The following is a 20,413-nucleotide window of genomic DNA, read 5'->3' on the forward strand; positions in this document are numbered from 1 at the left end:
GTGAACCAGAGGTGCTGTGATGAACCAGAGGGTGGCAGTCGTGAACCAGAGGCTGGCAGTGGTGAACCAGAGGGTGACAGTGCTGAACCAGAGGGTGGCAGGGGTGAACCAGAGAGTGGCATTGCTGAACCAGGGGGTGGCAGGGGTGAATCAGAGGGTGGCAGTGGTGAACCAGAGGGTGGCAGTGCTGAACCAGAGGATGGCAGTGGTGAACCAGAGGGTGGCAGGGGTGAACCAGAGGGTGGCAGGGGTGAACCAGAGGGTGGCAGTGGGGAACCAGAGGGTGGCATGGGTGAACCAGAGTGTGGCAGTGGTGAACCAGAGAATGACAGTGGTAAACCAGAGGGTGGCAGTGCTGAACCAGAGGGCGACAGTGGTTAACCAGAGGGTGGCAGTGGTGAACCAGAGGTGCTGTGATGAACCAGATGGTGGCAGTGGTGAACCAGAGGGTGGCAGTGGTGAACCAGAGGGTGACAGTGCTGAACCAGAGGGTGCTGTGATGAACCAGAGGGTGGCAGTGGTGAACCAGAGGGTGGCAGGAGTGAACCAGAGGGTGACAGTGGTGAACCAGAGGGTGGCAGTGCTGAACCTTAGGGTGACAGTGGTTAACCAGAGGGTGGCAGTGGTGAACCAGAGGTGCTGTGATGAACCAGAGGGTGGCAGTCGTGAACCAGAGGGTGGCAGTGGTGAACCAGAGGGTGACAGTGTTGAACCAGAGGGTGGCAGGGTTGAACCAGAGAGTGGCAGTGCTGAACCAGAGGGTGGCAGTGGTGAACCAGAGAGTGGCAGTGGTGAACCAGAGGGTGGCAGGGGTGAACCAGAGGGTGGCATTGGTGAACCAGAGGGTGGCAGTGATGAACCAGAGGGTGGCAGTGGTGAACCAGAGGGTGCTGTGCCCATACACGACTGCATGGGTAACTTCGCCATGCAAGCGGCCCGCGAACACGCAAAAAGCCCCGCGAACACGCAAAAAACCCTGGGAACGCGCAAAAAACCCCGCGAACGCTCAAAAAAACAAACATTTGCACGAATTCGCGGATTTTGCGGATTGCGAATTCGTTTTCGCGCAAATTTCGCCCATACCTAGTAACTGGTACCCGACAATGGTCTTACAGTCCATACCCATGGGGACCTCAGAGTGATTGTTGAGTGTAGGTGACTCAAAGAACTGAACTCAAAGAAATGATGAACGTGATTCCATATGTGGAATGTGGATAATTGTTATATCACTGAGTCATTCAGGTCTCTCCAGTGTGGGTTGAAGTTAACAAGTAGAGGTTGGAAATAAACAGTTGTGATTTTTTTTTTAAAGCTCTTTTTTTTAAATTTAATTACAGGCACTGGTAAGTTTTGGCATATCTTTTTCCAAACTTTAATGAGGATGGGGTTTTTGAGTATGATGATTACGCCTAGTTTTTTCTTTGTAGTCGATGTGCAGAATAGAATAATCAGGAGGCATAAGGAGATTCAAGACAGGATGAGACATGTTATTCAGCCAGGTTTTCACCATCACCCACAGATCCCCATACTCAAATCTGCTAATATGTAAAACACCTAATTTAACCCTCTCAGTCCTCATACCATAAACCCCTGTGTTCTAGGCATCAATGTACTTTCCTGCCTGACCTCCTATGCAAACAACTTACTCCTACGTAGAAGTCATTCATGCAATAAACCTGCATTGGTTCAACCCTTAATAATAAACTTACAGCAGCCCCTGCCTCCTTACTATTTAACAACTATGCCTCTACCATTCTTTTCCAATAGCATGTCATCATCATTCACCAGGCTTTATCTTAAGTCTACCAATATGCTTGCTGGCTTCTGTGCCTCCATTCCACTGAAACAGCCCTCATCCGCTTAGTTAACCTTCATCAACCACCACCACCACAACCATTTGACTTCAATCCTTATTCTCCTGCATCTGTCTGCCATAATTTACACCACTCACCAGCTTACCTTACACATCCCCTACAGGACCCTTGGCATTACAGACTCTGTAGTCAACTGTTTTTTTTCCTACTCCTCTGACCCGTCTTTTGCTCTGGACTGGCAATCTCGCAGATCACCTCTAGCCCCACTACCAGTTGGTGTTCCCCAAGGATCAGTTTTGGGTTCCTTGGTAACACCTCCTCATGTGGGTTATCTTACCACCTATACCTAGATGAGAACCATACAATCTCCTAATCAACTGCCTCACCAGTGCTACAAGCCCCTCCTTCTGCCAATCATCACTGGTTGGCCTTGACACTTTCACTCTCTCATACTGAACTCAGAGGAAACAAAGGTCCCATCTTTTTTCTTCTCCTCCAGAACCATTTCCACCCCTATCTCTATCTACTTCCCTTCAAACTTTTCTGACATTGCAGCTATGGAACATAGGCATATTGTTAAACCACCCAATGTAGCTGGAAAGTTTCATCATCACTACAGCAACTGCAACAAGATGAAATCTTATACAATGACAACCCGTTTTTCATATCCCCTTCCGCACTGAATAACTCTTTGGTTAATAACAAACTGGTTTACTTTAAAAGTCTTTTAGTGAGCTTTCGTCGGCACACTTTTGCTCACTTTCATAAAGTTTTCAAGTTTTCAAATAGAGTTCTATATATCGACCCCAAAAACACCCTGACTTCTTCATATTAACATTAAACTGGTTGCCATTTGTTTACAGATAGGGCCTTCTACAACCCTTAAAGCTAGTTTTCAAACCCATGTATGTGCCAGCTCCAGGCTACCTTTCAGATACTCTAACCCAATGTATGTCTTCATGCAACTTAGGATTTTCCTAACAGCACCCAAAGAGCCCAGTACATTGTTTAGATTCTGCTCTTTTCAACTTCTTGCACCCACTCAATATAATGCTTTCCCACTGAACATCATGAAAAAAACATTTATTGAAAGTAGAAGGCCATGGAAGATACATTTTATCACAGAAATGCATCAAGATGTAAATATGTGGATTCTATATGTATATTCCTCATGTTAAAATGTTTCTTACCTCTTTGATGATGAGTGGTAGATCATTTCTGCTTTAAAATATCAAAATGTATTTTCTTCTTTCCAGGCAACAGCTTATGCACACACATTAGTTATAACCTCATTGTGTTCAGTTACTCCACCCAATTCTATGCACCGCAATGTAAAGTTGGTCTTGGATTTAACCTTTCTAATCAATAAGTTACTGAAAGCTAGACTGAAATAAAGTATATTAGAGCACTGGAATGTTGGGAGCTTCATTGAAAAGAATGGAGTAATTCAGGCTTCTAATGGCCGGTAAAAGCCCGGAGCCCCAAAATTCCAATGTTTGTTCTCAGCTGTTTCTGTGAACAAAAGGCCTTAGTGGAGCCCAAGGGGATTACAGTCCTCCTGGGCTCTGGGAAGGCTTTGTTTTACACATTAGAGCATTCTGCCCTCTAGGGTTGAATGTTCTAATACCCTTAGAGTCCTCCATCACAGCCTGCTCTCTTGTTAACGCTGGAGCGGGCCTTTAATGACCGGTCGAGCCCACTATAGCGGGCTCTAAGGCTATAAAATATAATGAATGCAATGTGTCTGCTGCCACGGATTATGGTTTTGAGACAGTGAGTTAAAGAGTGCCAAATTGTGGCAGCCCTGTGTTTCAACGGAAGGAACCATGTTTGTATCCTCATTGCTATCTTCGCCAACTTACTTGAGAAATTAATCCTTTCTCTGTGAACAGTATGATCTTCTGCTTGATAAGAAAAATAGTTGATGGATTGTAGCACTGTACAGATAAGGTAATCTATTGGATATTCCAGTTGTGATGCTCAAGATGGGCAGATGTGAGGCCCATTGTAACTGTCTAGGTGTGGCACAGAGCTATCCATTCACCAGAGAACCTCTGCCAGATCCTCTGTCATGGTAGTAAAAGAGCACCTGGGGCTATTTTGCTGCTGAGACTGACAGAGAGAGGTGACTGTGAAATCATTATTGGGCCAGATCTTACTTATTTTTAATAGAAACTACCATTCATCCTAGCAGAACAGTGTCTAAGGGATGTCATGTTAGGAGCACTCTTCAAGATACAGTATCTCTGAAATCATCTTATTGAACCTCAAGGAAGTTTCATCCATTTTCTTGAAAAATTACTACTTCTGTTTAGTTTCTTAGACAGCAGTTGCCTTAAGATACCTTCTGTAGTTAGCACAAATTCAGACCATTGTTTCCTTTTTCTATTTTCACAGGTTTCTGCTGATGATGGGTGTGCTGTTTTGTTGCGGGGCTGGCTTCTTCCTGCGAAGGCGCATGTACCCTCCTCCACTGGTTGAAGAACCTACCTTTAATGTGTCCTACACCAGGCAACCTATTGGTGCTACAGGAGGTGAGGGGTTTACATTAAGATTTCCAATCCCAGGGTTGCATCAGCAACACACAGTTCACAAGCTTTGAGAGATTTTGCACCTTAACGAGATACCTTACTCCTGCTGTCTTTGCATCAAGCAGGATTTTGCACCTAAATGTGTTTGTACACCTAAATATGATATTAGTCATACATTTGTTGTGGCTTCAATCTTAAAGTGTCTTACCACTCCTAGTACTTTTACATGCAGGTGCCTTTTCCACTTAAATGTTTATTTGAAACTAAAAGTATATCCGGCCTAATAAACATGTTGCACAAGAGACACTTTACACCTAGAGGTGATTTTCAACATGCATTCTTTTTTTATGTTAAATGTGATTCGCTCTCAACACTCTAGAACTGACACACTCCTCTTAATGTTGCACCAATGGTGCTTATACTCCCAAATGTGACTGTACAATTATGAAATAAGTGCTCCTAAATGTGATACCACAGTCATGCTTACTTAACTCCTACCAGTGATTTAGCACCTAAAAGTAATTTTGCACACATATATGATTTATACTTGAATGTGATTTTACACCAAAGGTAATTGTACTCAATTTATTAGCCACATTCATACTGATATTGAAGCTAGGATAATTTTTGTTATATTATGCATGCGCCCTCGCAGTGCACAGTGTTGTTATCAATGATGTCATTTCAGATCTTCTTAGGGATGTTTCGAATTCAGTCATTGAACAGGTCATGAATGATGTAATATGATGTAATATGTGATGGTATAATAAATGCATGGTGAGGACATGATTTATAGTTAATTTAGGTGACAAGTTATAGTTACTTGAGATAACTCATGAATCTCAGTATTTTTGGTTTAAAACATTACCCTGTGTAAAGCAACAATATAATATGTGTCGTTTTAAGTAAGGCAGACCTACTGGCTTTGATATCAACAGAGAGGGTTTTAAGTGTACGGGTTCTATAGGCACTCTAACAAAGTAAACGTAATCCGTGTTTCTCTAGAGTAATGGTGCAAGCAGGGAGGGGAGACCCTTACAAAACCCCTCAATTAGAGCGCAAACAATATCGCACCCTTGAAACATAAGATACAAACTCCTGCGCACTCTAGGTCAATTACAACATCAATGTGTCAATTGATTAAATTCGCACAAAAAAGAGAAGCAATTCTTGTCCAGCGACGTTTCCTTTGGAGGTTCGTGTGTCTCTCCTTTTATTTGGTCTTCAATAATGGAAAGTTTAAACAGCCAGCCGACACGTGTTTCGTTGTAGTACTGCACATAAACAGACACTACAACTCTTCAGGGCTGGAAAATACAAAATGAATGACCTTAATCACAATCCTGTGATTACAATCCAAGGGTGCTACATTATAAATTCTCATGTCAAAAGTGACATTTTTAAGCCGAATGACACCTTTTATGTGGAACCCCTTAAAATTTCATATTTACAAAATGGTCCAAAATTTTCAAGTTGAAAAAACATCCTAATCCAGTCATTGTACATCACCCGTGTCGCAATTCTAACACGAATGCCTTTATGTGTGTACCCAACATAATTTCATTGCAAAACGTTCCACAATATTAGTCACCACAGAAAAAAACACATTATACACCATTACATTCAAAATTCTAGTACCTCGAAGGCTGAGAGATCAATGCCTAGGCTAGTCATATTTGAAAAGGATACAATGTAGATTGAGGAAAAATGAGAGAAAGGGAAGAAAATCAAGAGAATGCAATTAATATTATATAATCTTAGCCAATGCAAATACCGAACTTGTAGAAATTAAAGCAACCCAAGCTATAACTTACCCTATTTCCGATGATAATTCCAACCCGGAAGGGTACCTTTATGTAATGTGATCACGAAACTGTCTTGTCACTGTGAAATGTAAGGTGCAAGGTTTCAATAAAGTATCCATCCGAAGTATGTCGGGCAAATCACACTATGTACTACCATGCGACATGTTAACTGTAGTCAACGCTGGTAAAGCTTACCCGAAATTCTTAGATCCTAGATTTCAAAAGACTCCTATTTATTCCTGTCACTCCAAAATGTCACGCAAATCCATATAAATTCCCTGGAAATTATAATGTCCAAAACATCACAAAAACGTGACCACGGGTGCGTGTGTCACGTAATCCTACAAGGAGACCAAATAAAAACCCCTGTTAGTCCAGATAGATGTGTTATGTCTAAAAAGGTTAACAAAACGGGACTCAACGGCTATAAAGACCGGTGTCCTTACCTTCGGCTGAATTGCCCTCGCGCTACTGGCGTCCACAACCCGGAAGTGAATCGGGTTGCACGCAGGAACTCGTATCTAATTAAGTTAACAATGTAAAAAGACTGAAACGCTCCATCCACATCCAGTGTAAAATTGCACTGGAAGGAAAATAATCCAAATTTGTGCAATACTCGGCAGAAAAATTACATGCTTAGTAAAATCATAGGTGCATAAAGAGACCAATATGTCTCCCACGTGCACAAAGACAGACCATATTCAGGGTGTCCTAACGATCAAGAAATCATCAGTGTTGCAGACACCAAATAGACATTTCGAGACAGAAAATAACAGCATAAAAGCCTCAAATAGCCAAGAATAATAACATTGTGAGGTTGTAGAAAGACAGAAAAGTTTCTAACTCATTTGTAATAAGCATAGAATAGGTGTAGATTATACATCCACAACAGGATATATCAATGATTATATGTCAAGAAACAGAGCAATAATGTCATATTCGTGAGAACCATGTATCAGACGTAGCGAAACTCATCCATAAGGCCTACACATGAGAGTTCACAACATCTACTCTCAGAGGTGCAAACAATAAATGTAACATATATGTCCTCATTGGTCCTCCTAATTGGAAAGATTCACTCCACATTTACAGATAGGAAAATAATAAAGTGGACCTTGAGTCTGAATACCATAGTTATGCAATTTCCAGTGAACATTACGGGTTACAGTACTTCATCCTACTCTCCCAAAAAGAACTGCATCTCCGAATCGCAGTTGAGTCCCCGCCCAACCGTATGTAATCTCATGATCCAGGTAGCCTCCGCGCGTCTTAAACGCGTCTTAAACGTAATTCCCTGTTCCCCCCTCTGATGTTTACCGGGATATGATCTATACCATAAAAGACAAACTCTTTCTTAGGGCCTTGAGCGTGACATATGCTTGCATGAATCGCAACCGGATATCTAGCGTCCTGTTGTAATAGGGCTCTGACATGTTCCCCAATTCTATCCTTGAGGCTCCTGATCATACTACCTACGTATTGCAGTCCACATTTACATTCAATAACGTAGATTACAAATTTGGTTAGACAATTAATATTTGTTCGAATCTCATAACTCTTATTGTCACAACCTGTAAAGTTCTTTGTCTTGTGTTTCGCCCATCGGCACACTCCACAGAATCCACATTTGAAAAAGCCTTTGTTGGGGGAGTTTAACCAAGATTCTGTAGCCTTAATTCTGGGTACCGTGGGGCTCAATCTGTTCCGCAAAGTCTTACCTCTTCTAAATGTAATTTGCGGTTGACTTGTAATGTGTGGGGTAAGTGTTTTATCAGCTGTTAGTATCCCCCAATGCTTCTTCAGACTCTTCCGAAGACCTACTGGCTTTGTTATAGAGTCAGAACACCCAAATATAAAAAGTAGACCTATTGTTTGTTTTAGGGGTCAACACATCAGCATCAGCGAGAGCAAGCAATAACAGCTGCTCCCGCCGGGTGGGGCAATGTCCGCCCCCTATGCACCCAGGATGGGTGTATGGGGATAGCCAGTGGGGCTGCAGAGGTCCTGGGGCTACCCTCTGACAGCCCCTATCATAGTGTACTGTGGATGACCCGGTTGGGCCCTGGGGCACCCACTTGGGGCTCTGGGGAATGGGTCCCTCCCCTCAATTTAAAAAAAGGCCCGGGTGGGGTCCCTATTGCCCAAAGAGGCTCAGGGCGGAGGGCTGGGTGCCCCCTTCCCTGAAAAAAAAAACATCAGGCCCCCAGGGGTAAGGGTCTCCGGGACCCAAAGTAGCTCAGGGAGGGGGACTGAGTGCCCATTGCCCTTGATTAAAAGGAAGACCGTGGCGGATGGGATCACAGGGCCACAAAGGTTAGGGAAGGAGAAACAAGATACCCCACCACCTTTTAATGTTTTCTTTAAAAGGGTGTCCTCGTGGTCACCAGGGACAAACACGTGAATAATAAATGAGTGGCATAAGCTAGGAAAGCTTTTTTTGTTTCTTCTTTTTTTTATCATGGTGGTACCCTGAGAATATGGAGGAGCACCACCAAGCACTTGAATGTTGTGGAGAACCGCAGGAAGTGAAGCTGCCACGAGTAACATACAACAAACAGAATGTATCCTGAGTCATTAAAACCATGACCTCAGAACAGCATACAATATTTTGTTAAAGTAAACCTAGCTGAAGCTCTATGCTCTTCAGGTGGAGTACGAGGCCCTCTTGTGGTAATTTTTATGATTCCATTGTGTGGACTAAAAAAGGATAAAAGAAAAACTTTGAGACATGTAGGTTTTATTTAAAGAGAAAATTAAAACAATAAGTCCAGAGTCTTTCTTTTAACATGTTTCATTCCACAAAATGCAATAATAAAAACTATGTTAAAAGAAAAATATCACAGACATGTTTTATCGTTAAACTTTTTTATAAGAATCACTGCTATTAAACCTAGCATTGTGTGAATTATTGAAATATACACTATATTATACATTTTTGTAGAAAGACAACAATAGGGTCACTTTTTAGATGTTGATGTTGGGACGCTTTCGCAAAGTCAGTAAGTGTACCTGAGTGGAGCCAGATCCTGTGAGATCAACAGCACACTATACAAGCCAGGAGGCTGTGTGTGGCGTGGGGTTGGCTTCTTGCAAGAGGAAGGATGCAGGGCCTGGTAGAAAGTAATAAAGGGCCTTACTACTATTTTGTCGGTCCCGTGGACAGCTGCTTCGGTGGTGGCAATCGGAGAGCAGTGAGCTCGGCAGTCCGACTGCCGTATTTCGAGTTGGGAAGATCAGCTTTGCGAAGATTGGAACTGAGCAGCTGAGACCACCAGCAGATCTTCGACTACCTGGTTTGTGATCAGGAAACGGCAGCCGCAATAGGGCGGTATGGGGAAGCTGCACCACCGTCCATATTACGAGTTGCCTATTCAACAAGCGGTCTGTGGTGGTCCAACCACCTGCTTCAAGGTGGCGGTGACAAAGGATTTGGGGTGTGTACTCATCCTTTTCTTCTTCTTCCAGGCAGATTCTGACATAAATTCCGGTCTCCAGGTCCCCACTTCACAGCAGAATCTTCCCCTCGAGGATTGCGACCCTGTGTGTGGCAATATAGAGGTGTCCTTTTTGTACCATATACCTATTTCCACAACTGCCCATATAAGGACTGAACCCCGGTAATGGGTATATGGTATTTTTCCACATATGTCATGCAAATGTGTGCATCCAACTGATCTGCATTCGAAATGCATACATAGGCATCAATATATTTGTGAAAAATACTCACCACCGCTGCAAGATCCCAGCCTCCACATCACTGGCCTGTGGTCAACTTGTAATATGGCAGTCTTTGGACTACCAGCACTGTGGGCTGCTGGCGAGGTCAGGCGTGGTCCTACAGTGGTCGGATTGCCAAAATCATAATAAGGCCCAAAGTATATTTTTATGTTTAAAAACCTCTAGATATTCACTGAAAAAGCAAAGGTTAAACTGGTGTTATGGTTAGGTGAAAAATTTCAGTGACAATATAACATTTAAACAAAAAAAAAACTCAAATTCACCAGTTACAGTTATATCAAGTTAACTGTAACTCAGGCCCTAAACTAACTTTAACTTGTGCCCACCCCATGCACAGCTAATTAACCTTCATATTACATCACTCATGACACGTTCTATAATATCATTGATAATAACATCACTGTAACATTTAAATTACATTACATTATTAACACTGTGCATAGTGGGGACGTTAATTATGGATCACTGAAAATATATCGACCACATAAATATCGAGATACAAAAATATTGATGAGAAAATATCGACGGACAAAATATCGACTGGCTATCTTCAAACAGGTAAGTACAAAAATATCGAGTTAAAAATATCGTTTACAAAAATATAGTTGTAAAAAATATCGACTTTAATAAAAACAATGTTTAATTACATTAATATAAAAAATTAATTACTAAAATATAATTAACAATACTTAAAATAACTTTTAATAATTAAATAATTAATGAAAGTAAATAAATAATATTTTTTTAAGCATATTTCTTAAAACATATATATATATATAGGCTGTCCTGTTTTCAGTTTCTATTTTTGGTAAAATCTGGTGGGGGTTTTTCAGTGTTTGCAATATCTTAAAAAACAGTTGTAATCAGTGGTTACACATTTTCACGCCACTAAAAACAACAGAAAAAGTGTTTTTCCGGTGTTTATGGAACGTTTTGCTTTTTTTCATTGCTTGCTTTCTGCACTGAAAGAACATGGTATATAGACAGTGTACGTATAGTGTATATGAGGTCCAAAGAGATTTTTGAAAATTGATCTTATTGTAGTACACCATACAATACTTCTTCAGTGAGTCTTTGGTCATGTGCGCTTGCGCTTTCCTTCCCATGTAAACTTCTGTGAAAAGGCCCTCTCAGCATTCATAGTCCCTTGGGCTGAGAACCGTCAGCTAAGGGACACAGTTGGGATGACTCTTTCTTTGATGCCACATAAAGCACGAAATCATAAATATTTGCATTTTAGTTCCTGGGCATAAGAAAACAGTCAATAGCATCCCTCATTAACTCTGAAGACTGTAAAGATGCTTTCAGCATCTAACAAGTGGCAAGGATCTCCAACAGGGAATCACTTCAGCTCGGGTATCAATTTTGACAGGTCATCACACACATTTTTTATATACGTAGTTGAATCACTACAAATACAAACAATATCACTCCAATCTTTGTTGAACTTGGAAAGAACCTTTTTTGCAGAGCATAACAAGTGACACTGCGTTCCATGTTTTCCAAAAGTATGGTGTCACGTTTTCATCACTATCCCAGATGCTTGGTGATATATATACTTGTCACTATACCTTGCATTTAATGTTTGAAACCTGAGGTGTTGGCAATTCACCTACTATCAATACTGACCCACTAGAAACTATGGTCTGATGTATTAAGGGTTTTTACCCATTCTCTGTGGGTAAATGTGATGACACATATTAGGAAAGATTTTTATGAAACTAGCCATTTTACCTATCAGTGAAAGAATCAAATGCAGCCAAAATATCAAATGTGAGTTTGATATGTCCTGATTCTCTACAGTTTATAAAATACTTAAACTAAACCTAAAATGTGAAACTAAACCCTACATCTTTAGACCAAAGGCCATAAAACTGAAAAAAGTAAAAGGAAGATGGAACAATATTTTAGTGGCATCCCTAAAGAACAAAACTCAAGCAGAATAATGTTAGCCAGTCTTTCTTACTACTAGCTTGTATAACAAAGTTACATTATATTGACCCCTTCATTAAGAATAAAATGACTCTTTCACTTTCTTTTTCCTTTCTTTGAATGGCATTTAGTTTGTGGTTGTGCAGGTGTTTTTTCAGTGTTTATATGTTTTCACCGGTGAGGGCTATTTTTGTTTCAGTGGGGTTTTATCAGTTATTATAGGTTTAAACCTAAAACCCCACAGCCTATATATATAGTAACAAAATTTAATTAAATAATAGCCAATATTATTAACGTACAAATACAAAAGAGTAAAAATTACTATTCCCACTGCAAAGAGTGCAACAGTGGATATATGACGTTACAACGCAACTTTTACAACGCACTACCATTACAACGTAAGTATTGGTAAGTATATAATATTTTTTTTTAATTTAAATTATTTAAAATTATTTAAATATAATTTAATTTAATTTCATTTCATTAAATTAAATTAATGTAAATTTAATTTTACTTTATTTTTACACTGTACCCCTGTACCCCTGTACCCCAAAACTGACCCTGAACCCTAAAAAAACCCTTTACCCAAAAACCCAAAACTGACCCTGAACCCTAAAAATACCCCTTTACCCAAAAACTAAAAACTGACCCTGAACCCTAAAAATACCCCTTTACCCAAAAACTAAAAACTGACCCTGAACCCTTAAAATACCCCTTTACCCAAAAACTAAAAACTGACCCTGAACCCTAAAAATACCCCTTTACCCAAAAACTAAAAACTGACCCTGAACCCTAAAAATACCCCTTTACCCAAAAACTAAAAACTGACCCTGAACCCTTAAAATACCTCTTTACCCAAAAACTAAAAACTGACCCTGAACCCTTAAAATACCCCTTTACCCAAAAACTAAAAACTGACCCTGAACCCTTAAAATACCCCTTTACCCAAAAACTAAAAACTGACCCTGAACCCTAAAAATACCCCTTTACCCAAAAACTAAAAACTGACCCTGAACCCTAAAAATACCCCTTTACCCAAAAACTAAAAACTGACCCTGAACCCTAAAAATACCCCTTTAATTTAACATAATTAGCAATTAATCAATTAAATTAAATTAATTACCAATTACATTTTAATTAATTAACAAATATTATTTAATTACCAATTAATTAAATATTACTACCAATTAATACATTTACATATTTAATAAATAATAATTAAATTACTTCCCACCCTATTCCCCTATAAACCCACAACCCACTACAGGAAATACATTATTTTAATTTACATAATTAGCAATTAATCAATTAAAATAAATTAATTACCAATTAAATTTTAAATAATTAACATATAATATTTAATTACCAATTAATTAATTATTACTACCAATTAATACATTTACATATTTAATAAATAATAATTAAATTACTTCCCACCCTATTCCCCTATAAACCCACAACCCGCTACAGGAAATACATTATTTTAATTTACATAATTAGCAATTAATCAATGAAAATAAATTAATTACCAAATAATTTTTAAATAATTAACATATAATATTTAATTACCAATTAATTAATTATTACTACCAATTAATAAATTTACATATTTAATTAATTATAATTAAATTACTTCCCACCCTATTCCCCTATAAACCCACAACCCGCTACAGAATAAAATTACACAATAATTTTAAAAAAATCATTAATTAAAAATATTTATAACATAAAATGACACTTTTCACACATATTATAACATAAAAACACTATAAATAATTACATATTATATAAAAAAGATATTTTTTACTTTCGATATTATTTACAGTCGATATTACTTCACTTACCTTAAAAACGATATTTTGGCTGTCGATATTCTGTCCTGTCGATATTTTCTCCAAACGATATTTAAAACTCGATATTTTGTCCATTCGATATTGTGGAGTCGATATTATGTCTGTGCACCGTTAATTATAGCTACTTTAGGGTACGAGTACATATAATATATGTATACATTTGACTAACAAAATGTTACTGTTCTAAAATAAGGATGCTGTTAAGCGGCTGAGAAGATGGGTAGGCTGAGTAAACTGGTATCGAAAGGAAAGGCTGTATTTATGCAGACCACTCTCTATTTAAGTATAATTAGCCCTGTAAAAAAAGCTCTACGGGGGAGCGTGGTCAAGCGGCGTGTGGAGCAGGGCGTGTGTCCAGCGAGCTCTGTGCCGCCGCTCTACGAAGCAATTTAGTTGGCAGCGCAGTGGAGGGGGCCACTCCAGGCAGTCTCACCTGCAACCGGAGATGGCGCTGAGCTGGCGGAATATTTGATATAGTGTTAGCGCCTCCCGCAACAGCCGCCAAGCCCGATCCTGCCTGCGGCTCGGCCCATGGCACCATCTCGGGGCTCACACAGACTGCCGGAGAAAATCCAGCCGATTTCCCCTTGGTGGCCGGTGGATGGCCCAGGGGGCCTGGAACTGCATAAATTAGCACCCCTCCCCTTCCTTTCTAGGCAAAATCGATATCTCCATCTACAAATCTGGAAACATTCTCATCCAAGCATCTGAAAATCACCTCCAGATCTTTGAATCCTACTTCAGCTCGCTTACCCAATTCCTCACACACGCCCACAATCCTTCCATCTCTCCTCCTCCATCTCTCCTACTGAACCCCTAAACCCAACTCCTTCCATCTTATCCCTTGCCCCCCTGTCACCTCCCTCGGACTTACCCCATCCCTCAGTTCCTTCTTCACCCATCATCTCCCCTACCCCCCTATCTCCTCTCCCTAACTTACCCACCCCCTCTTGTACATCCCCTGCCTCCATCTACCCAATCCCACAATCCTTCCATCTCTCCTCCTGAACCCCTAAACCCATCTCCTTCCATCTTATCCCTTGCCCCCCTGTCGCCTCCCTCGGACTTGCCCCATCCCTCAGTTCCCTCTTCACCTGTCATCTCCCCTACCCCTATCTCCTCTCCCTAACTTACCCACCCCATCTTGTACATCCCACATCGTTACCCTTACCCAACAGCATTTAACATCACCTGCCTCCATCTCCCTTACAAACATTGATTCCCTTCACCCTCTTCCACCGTTATCCCCTCTCACCATCTCACACTCCTCTACCCCAATCAAGTTGATTACTCTCAATTTCCACTTACCTCCCTCGCTCGCAACATTATTACCTGTTACGACACCCTTGTCTCCCTATCCCCTAATATCTCCCAGTCCCCTAATGTCTCCCAGTCCTACAAGGTACATGTCCCCCTTTCTTCCCCCTCCACCCAGGACTCTCCCACCCCATCGATTGATTCCTCCGAACTGCCCAACTCCCCTGATACACCCACACCTTCTCAGGCTACCTCTTTAACCCTGAATTCCCTATGCTTGGATACACTCTCCCCTCCTGTAGATCTCTTCCTGAAATATCCCCCCCTTTCCTCCACCCCATACAATGCCTCAGTGACGCCTCTTGCCTCCCCCACCTACCCCTTTATATCCCCCATTCGAATAACCTTCTCTATTCTATTCCCCTCCCTCCCTCTCACTCCCACTCCCCCTCACCCTCTGTTGTACTTCATATTCTCCCCCCTCGATTAACCATCCCCCACACCTCCCCTACAGCCCCCCCCTTATCCCCCACCGATACCCCCTTCTCACACTCCCTCATTCGGCCGAACATCCCACAATACACCAGACTCGCCAACCCCTACTATCTCTCCTCCTCATTCAACAATATCTTCCCCTTAAACTGAATGCCACTTTTAAGTCTACCTCCTATATACCTCCTACCCCCAAAAATCATCCTCCCCCTACCTCAATTCCCTCCTCATCCCTCCTCCAAGATTTCCCCCCATTCCCCCCAAGACCATCCCCCCCCTCGATAACCCTTACCTCTCCAACCTCCCAAAAACTACTGATACACTTTTCCCATCAATTCCTACTCAATTACTCCTTAAGGTCTAACTTCTCCTTTCATCCCTCATTTTAGAATTCTCCTCTCTCAGAAATTATATCTCACTCCTTGGTAAATCCCTCTCCTCGGATCTTATCCACACATCGACCGCCTCACAACACGCCCTACCGTCGCTCATCGACACTCATCTCAATCCACCCACTTACTGACCTCCTATTCATTTCACCAATACCAACACCCCTCCCTCCCTGGTAACTACACTATTGGATATAAACACACTGAACCCTGCTTAAGCACCCCACCCTGCAAGATCAACACGACCTCCCCTCCTCAAAGTGATTTTTGCTCTATAACCTCGGGAGCTAACCCATCTGGGAACTCCCCTGTCTCTCCCGCCTCTGCCTCATCCACTATCCCCCCTACCAGTCAATCTACCATTCCAGTTCTCTTAGGAACGAACAGACTCCCCCCGCTTCTGACCTCTCCCAGACCCCTCCAACTAATTAGACCTGTCTCTCCTCCCTGCCTCACCCTCTATCCCCCCTACCAGTCATTCCTCTATTCCAGTTCTCTTAGGAACGAACAGACCCTCCCCGCTTCCGCCCTCTCCCAGACCCCCCCAACTACTCAGACCTATCCCACCCTGTCCACCCATCCCATTACCTGTCCCCTCTCCCCTCTGCTGCATGTTGATAAACTGCAGATCTGCCTCCTGCCATGCAACTGAGACTGCAGAAACAATTCTTAACGAAAACATAGACATCGCATTCCTTACTGAAACATGGATCAAAGCCAACTCCACCCCTATCCTCGACTTGCTCATGCCACCAGGCTACTCTATCATTAATAAAGATAGAATTGATCAAATAGGAGGAGGCCTGGCCCTAATCTTTAAAGATGAACTTGACATCTCACTTGTTCAGCTTCAAGACCTCTCATCCTTTGAATACCTTTGCGCCCGCCTCACTCTTCCAGGCTTTCCCACAATCCGGCTACACACTATTTATCACCCCCCTGGAAATTGCCTCTTCTTTACTGAAGAGATGACTGATCTTATCATTCAAGCATCTCTCTCCCATTCCAAAAATCTTTTCCTTGGTGATTACAACATCCACTGGATCAGAACTGATGACCCTGCTGTCATCCTATTTATTGAAGCCCTAGACATCAATGACTCTAAAGGCGCCACCCTTGATGCGATTTTGACGAGCAAGGATCTGGCCTCTCTCTCCAATATACTCCCTGTAGACTGGTCTGATCACCACCTTATCCTCTTCACCCTGAATAGCCTTACTCCTCGCCCCTCCACTGTGATCAACTTACCTATGAAACCTACTCGCAGCCTTCACCTTATCCCACCTGGCGAACTGGAATATACAATTAAAAATCACTTACTCCTCCCCCCTCTCTTAGCTCCAACGACCTTACTGACCATTACAATAATTCCATTTGTGAAGCCCTTGACCTAAGTGCCCCAATCAAACTTAAAAAATCAAAAATACATCCCTCACAAGTCCTGGTTTAATGCCAAACTTAATTGTGAAAGGGAGACCCTCAGACAATCTGAACGTGCCTGGAGGAGTCATCCCACCTCAAATAACCTGGCTCTCCTGAGAACTACTAGAGCCCAATATAAAAAACATATCTTCAACGAAAAGGCCTCCTTTCTCCGGTCTCAACTTGACCAGGCCAGAAAAAGCCCCAGAGAACTCTTTAATATCGTCAAAAGACAAACTACCTCCGGCCCTCCCAAATTAGAAGCCTCTGTGGTTAGATGTGAAGAAATCGCCATCTTCTTTTTGAATAAAATCAACAACATCGAACTATCCTTCTCTTCCCCCTCTCTCTCTCCAACCTCCCCTTATCCAATGCATCCTCCCTAACATTCTTAACTCACGTTCATCCTCCCCTCCACCACATCTCAACCCCTCTCAACCCACCCCTGCCCTCCCCCATCTCGATTCATCTCGGATAGGACACCTTTTGAAAAACAAGGCTTCATGGCGTGAATTTAGTCCAATTTCTGAAACCACGATCATCTCATTTCTAAACTCAAACCATCCTCACAGTCCAAAGACCCTCTTCCCTCCCATTTAGTTCAAGATCTCAAATTGATCATAGCCCCAATTTGGACCAATATCATCAACTCCTCACTTTCCACTGGCTGTGCTCCTGACTCCCTTCAGCTAGGGCAAATCTCCCTGATTCTTAAAAACCCCTCTGCTGACCCTAATGACCTTAACAATCTGCGCCCTATCTCTAACCTTCCCTTTCTCTCTAAAGCGCTTGAAAAATGTGTTCTATCCCAACTAGATAACCATATCAGCTCCTTCAATCCCTTCGACATTTTCCAATCTGGCTTTAGGAAGGGATGCAGTAGCAAAACTGCTATGCTCAATATCTCAGGAGAAATTATAGAAACATCACCGACGAAGCTCTTGCCCCTTACGTTCGGGCCATATAGCCCTCCACCTCAAGAGAGGCTGGTGAGGCAGCTCAAGAACTCGCGGACTCCATCATTACTTCAGTTGAGAAGCTTGCCCCCGCCTCTCTCCGCTATGTGGGAGACAGAAGCCCACTGCTCCCTGGTTCTCTGAACATCTGAGACTTCTGAGGCAGAGCTGTAGGAGTAAGGAGAGAAGCTGGAGGAAATCTTGGAATATGAAGGACCGGGAGGAACACAAGTCTGCTTTGCGGGAATACAAACAGAGAGTGATCATGGAAAAGCAGGAGTATTTCTCCAATCTTACAAGTTTTCTAACCTCATCTAGAGAACTCTTCAAAATTGCTGATTCGCTGTGCTCTCTCCAACTTCCAGATCCAGTGGTGAGCTCACAAGATCTGTGTAATAACATCTCGGATTTCTTTTATAATAAAATCGCGGATATCCACACTTCTTTAGAAGCTCAACGCCACTCCCTGGACGATGATGTTCCTCTCACTATAGCCAACCTTTATACTTTAGTTGAAGGCCCCTCCGAATCCCTCACCCAATTTCCAGCACTCTCACTGGAAGGACTTAATCTCCTGCTAGACAGGACCAAATCCTCTTCCCCAATGGATCCTGTACCGCTAAAAAAGCTAAAGGAGTGCAGAAACAGCATCCTTCCGCCTCTGCTGGAAATCATGAACGGGGCTATTGTCCAGGGTGTATTTCCGCCGGTGTGGAAGAAGGCTATAGTGAAGCCTCTCCTTAAAAAACCGTCCCTAGACCCTGGCCTCCTTAAAAAATTTAGGCCGATCTCTTTACTCCCAGCCCCGGCAAAGATGTTAGAAGCGCACCTTAATACACATCTTTCCACCTTCCTTGAGTCTAGTGAGTATCTTGATGGCTCTCAGCACGGATTCAGAAAACATCACAGCACCGAATCCGCTCTCACTGTTGTGGTGGATAATATTCGCCGCAAAGTTGACCTTGGCCAAACCACAGTGCTGGTCCTATTAGACCTCACGGCTGCGTTCGATACCCTGTCTCCCGTCATTTTAAGATCTCGGCTTAGGGAGGCAGGGGTTACTGGACCGGCCCTGAGTCTTCTTAACTCCTTTCTCCATGACAGAGAACAGAGAGTCATGCTTGGAGATTTCCTCTCCCCTGCCAAGTCATTGCAATGTGGGGTGCCACAGGGGTCGGCCCTTAGCCCGACCCTATTTAACATCTACGTGGCCCCCCTTGCTAGACTAGTAAGATCGCAGGGGATGGAGGTGGTGTCTTACGCCGACGACACCCAGATCATGGTGTCGCTGGCCCACTCTGTCAGTACATACGCATTCAGCTTTAGGTCATGCATGCAGCGTGTGGCGGAGTGGATGATCCTTAACTCCCTAAAGCTGAATGGCGACAAGACAGAGGTCTTGGTCTTCGGTAAAGACCAACACGTGTGGTCGAGCGAGTGGTGGCCTTCATCTCTCGGCACCTGCCCCACTCCCTCCCAATCGGCCAGAAACCTCGGCGTCATCTTTGACACTTCACTCTCCATGACGCTCCAAGTGAATAGGACAGTGGCCACTTGCTGGGGTGTCATCAAGATCTTAAAAAGAATTCTCCACTATCTCTCCTTCCAGGCACGCAAACAGATTGCGATTGCTCTTCTTGGCTCCAGGCTTGATTATTGTAACTCTCTCTATGTGGAGTCTAACAAGGGCCTTATCCATCGACTGCAAACTGTACAGAACACCGCAGCGCGCTTCGTCCTGGCCCTTCCCATAGCATCATCTGCCACCACTGCTAGGAGAGATCTTCACTGGCTCCCCGTCCAGTTTAGAATCTCCTTTAAGCTCCTATGTCTCACATATAGAGCACTTGCGGCTGGCCCTGCGGACGCACTTGGTACCCTGCTTACCCGCTATGTACCCACGAGATGCCTACGATTGGCCGGGCTACACCAATTGGTAGTGCCCCGCGCTAGGCTGACCATGGGAGCGAGAGCTTTTTCTGTTGCCGCTCCCCAGCTATGGAACTCCCTTCCATTGGAGATCAAAACCCTTCCCTCCATCGACCTGTTTAAAAAGGCCCTTAAAACTTGGTACTTCATCAGAGCCTACCAATGAGATATCACTGTCTGACCTCGATTGTTCCTTTATTGGATGTAGGCGCCTTGACGCCCATTGGGCTAAGTTAGCGCGGTATAAGACACAATTCATTCATTCATTCATTCAATATTACTGACAACATTCATC

The 20,413-nt window shown here is 42.7% G+C and overlaps 1 protein-coding gene across 1 annotated transcript in view; it reads left to right on the forward strand.

Moving 5' to 3' along the window:
* Nucleotides 1-20,413, forward strand: part of VOPP1 (VOPP1 WW domain binding protein) — a 443,837-nt gene that overhangs the window by 385,287 nt on the left and 38,137 nt on the right. Inside the window, exon 4 of the mRNA XM_078688345.1 lies at nt 4,212-4,348. Coding sequence (XP_078544471.1) covers nt 4,212-4,348 — 137 coding nt within the window. The remainder of the gene's footprint in view (nt 1-4,211; nt 4,349-20,413) is intronic.

Source organism: Lissotriton helveticus, chromosome 4_1 (assembly GCF_964261635.1).
Source record: "Lissotriton helveticus chromosome 4_1, aLisHel1.1, whole genome shotgun sequence".
Taxonomy (NCBI): Eukaryota; Metazoa; Chordata; class Amphibia; order Caudata; family Salamandridae; genus Lissotriton; species Lissotriton helveticus.